The sequence below is a fragment of the Octopus bimaculoides genome, chromosome 4 (genome assembly GCF_001194135.2).
Source record: "Octopus bimaculoides isolate UCB-OBI-ISO-001 chromosome 4, ASM119413v2, whole genome shotgun sequence".
Lineage (NCBI taxonomy): Eukaryota > Metazoa > Mollusca > Cephalopoda > Octopoda > Octopodidae > Octopus > Octopus bimaculoides.
Window position 1 is genome coordinate 12,206,321 of NC_068984.1, and position 1,847 is coordinate 12,208,167.

The 1,847-nt window shown below is 39.2% G+C and overlaps 1 protein-coding gene across 4 annotated transcripts in view; it reads right to left on the reverse strand.

The window, feature by feature from the left end:
* Positions 1-1,847, reverse strand: part of LOC106883543 (inhibitor of nuclear factor kappa-B kinase subunit epsilon) — an 84,792-nt gene that overhangs the window by 42,567 nt on the left and 40,378 nt on the right. For all 4 annotated transcript variants that reach the window (XM_014934584.2, XM_014934607.2, XM_014934599.2 and 1 more), the window contains exon 8: positions 527-637. In XM_014934584.2, the coding sequence (XP_014790070.1) occupies positions 527-637 (111 nt within the window). The remainder of the gene's footprint in view (positions 1-526; positions 638-1,847) is intronic.

Below are 1,847 nucleotides of genomic sequence, written 5' to 3' on the forward strand. Positions count from 1 at the left end.
ATATATATATATATATATATATATATATATATACATACATACATACATACATATATATAAAAAATTTTATGTGAGAGAATGGGGGCGAGTGAATTTGCCGTGTGTGTGTGTGTGTGTGTGTGTGCAACAGTTGATGTATGCTTTTTCACATGGTGTATGCACATGTGTATGTATATACACACACACACACACATGTAGCATGTAAAAAGCATCCATCACACTGTTGGAGTGGTTGGTGTTAGGAAGAGCATCCAGCTGCAGAAACTATGCCAAATCAGATTGGAACCTGGTGCAGCTCCCCAGAATAGGTATTAAAACAATATATTGATATATTGTTTTAATACCACATTCTATTCTTTATTTTTTATTTATTTATTTTTTTATAATAACTTTGATAAATATACTACCTTCCTCCCCTTTGTAGCGAAATACCGCAAAGCATTTCACCCGGCGTGTTAACAATTCTGCCAACTATTCATAAAACAAGCATCGGCAGCAAAACCATAATTCCAATCATTCTACTTACTGAGACATTGCCGCTGTTTCTGGTAAATCATTGCTCCATTCAATATCTCCTCCTGGACGTTTCTGAACTCCTGACACTACACCAGACTGTTTATTTGTTAACATTTGAAGCCTGAAATGTAGAGAATCATAGGATGTACTGGCTGGTATTTTTCATGGCACCAGCATTGGTGAGGTTGCCATATAACCTGCAAGACTAAAGGGTCTTTGTAATGGAGAGTGATTATAGCAGAGAGGACTGGTTTTATGTCAGGTGTGGAAAGGTTAAAGCATGGAAGAAGAATCGTTAAAGTATACAAATCATCAAATTATGAATTAATTATTAAAATTCTAACATAACAATTTGAGATTAGAAAGGAGCAACAGGTGATCTGCTAGGACTTGAATGTTGTACTTACTCATCCCGAGCCAATTATTATTGGTTACACTAGTGTTATCTTATCCTTGTTTCAGTCAGTGGACTGTCGCCATGCTGGGGCAACATCTTGAAGAATTTTAGTCAAATGAATCGACCCCAGTACTTACTTTTTTAAACCTGGTACCTATTCTATTGGTCTCTTTTGCCAAACTGCTAAGTTACGGGGACGTAAACACATCAACACTGATTGTCAAGCAGTGGGGGGGGGGGACAAACACAGACACAAAGGCACATACACACATAAACGACAGGCTTCTTTCAGTTTCCATCTACCACATCCACTCACAAGGTCTTGGTTGGCCCAAGGCTACAGTAGAAGACACTTGTCGAAGGTGCCATGCAGTGGGATTGAACCTGGAACCTGTAGTTGGGAAGCAAACTTCTTAACACACAGCTACAGCTGCACCTGTTAGAGTGTTTTTTTTTCTTTTGTATCTTTCAGTCAGAAGGGAAGATGGTGTCCATGACCTGTTACAGGGCCTTTGAGACAGATGAGAGGGAGTGAGATATCCTCAAACCAAAGACCTAGCTCAAATGTTTCCAACAGAATGAACTCTACAAAAGGTAGCTGTGGTGCCAAGTGATGGTGTTGTCACGAGGTGTGGTTCTGAGTGAAAGATGTGAGATGCTGGTTGTTTGAGTTGGGTTCAGGTTGCATATAATGAATGCACAACATTCTCTTTTACTCTTTTACTCGTTTCAGTCATTTGACTGCAGCCATGCTGGAGCACCGCCTTTAGTCAAGCAAATCGATTCTATAGGTCCCTTTTGCCCAACCGCTAAGTTACAGGGATGTAAACACACCAGTATCGGTTGTCAAGCGATGTTGGGGGGGACAAACACAGACACAAACATATACACACACATACATACATATATACATATACATATATATATATATATA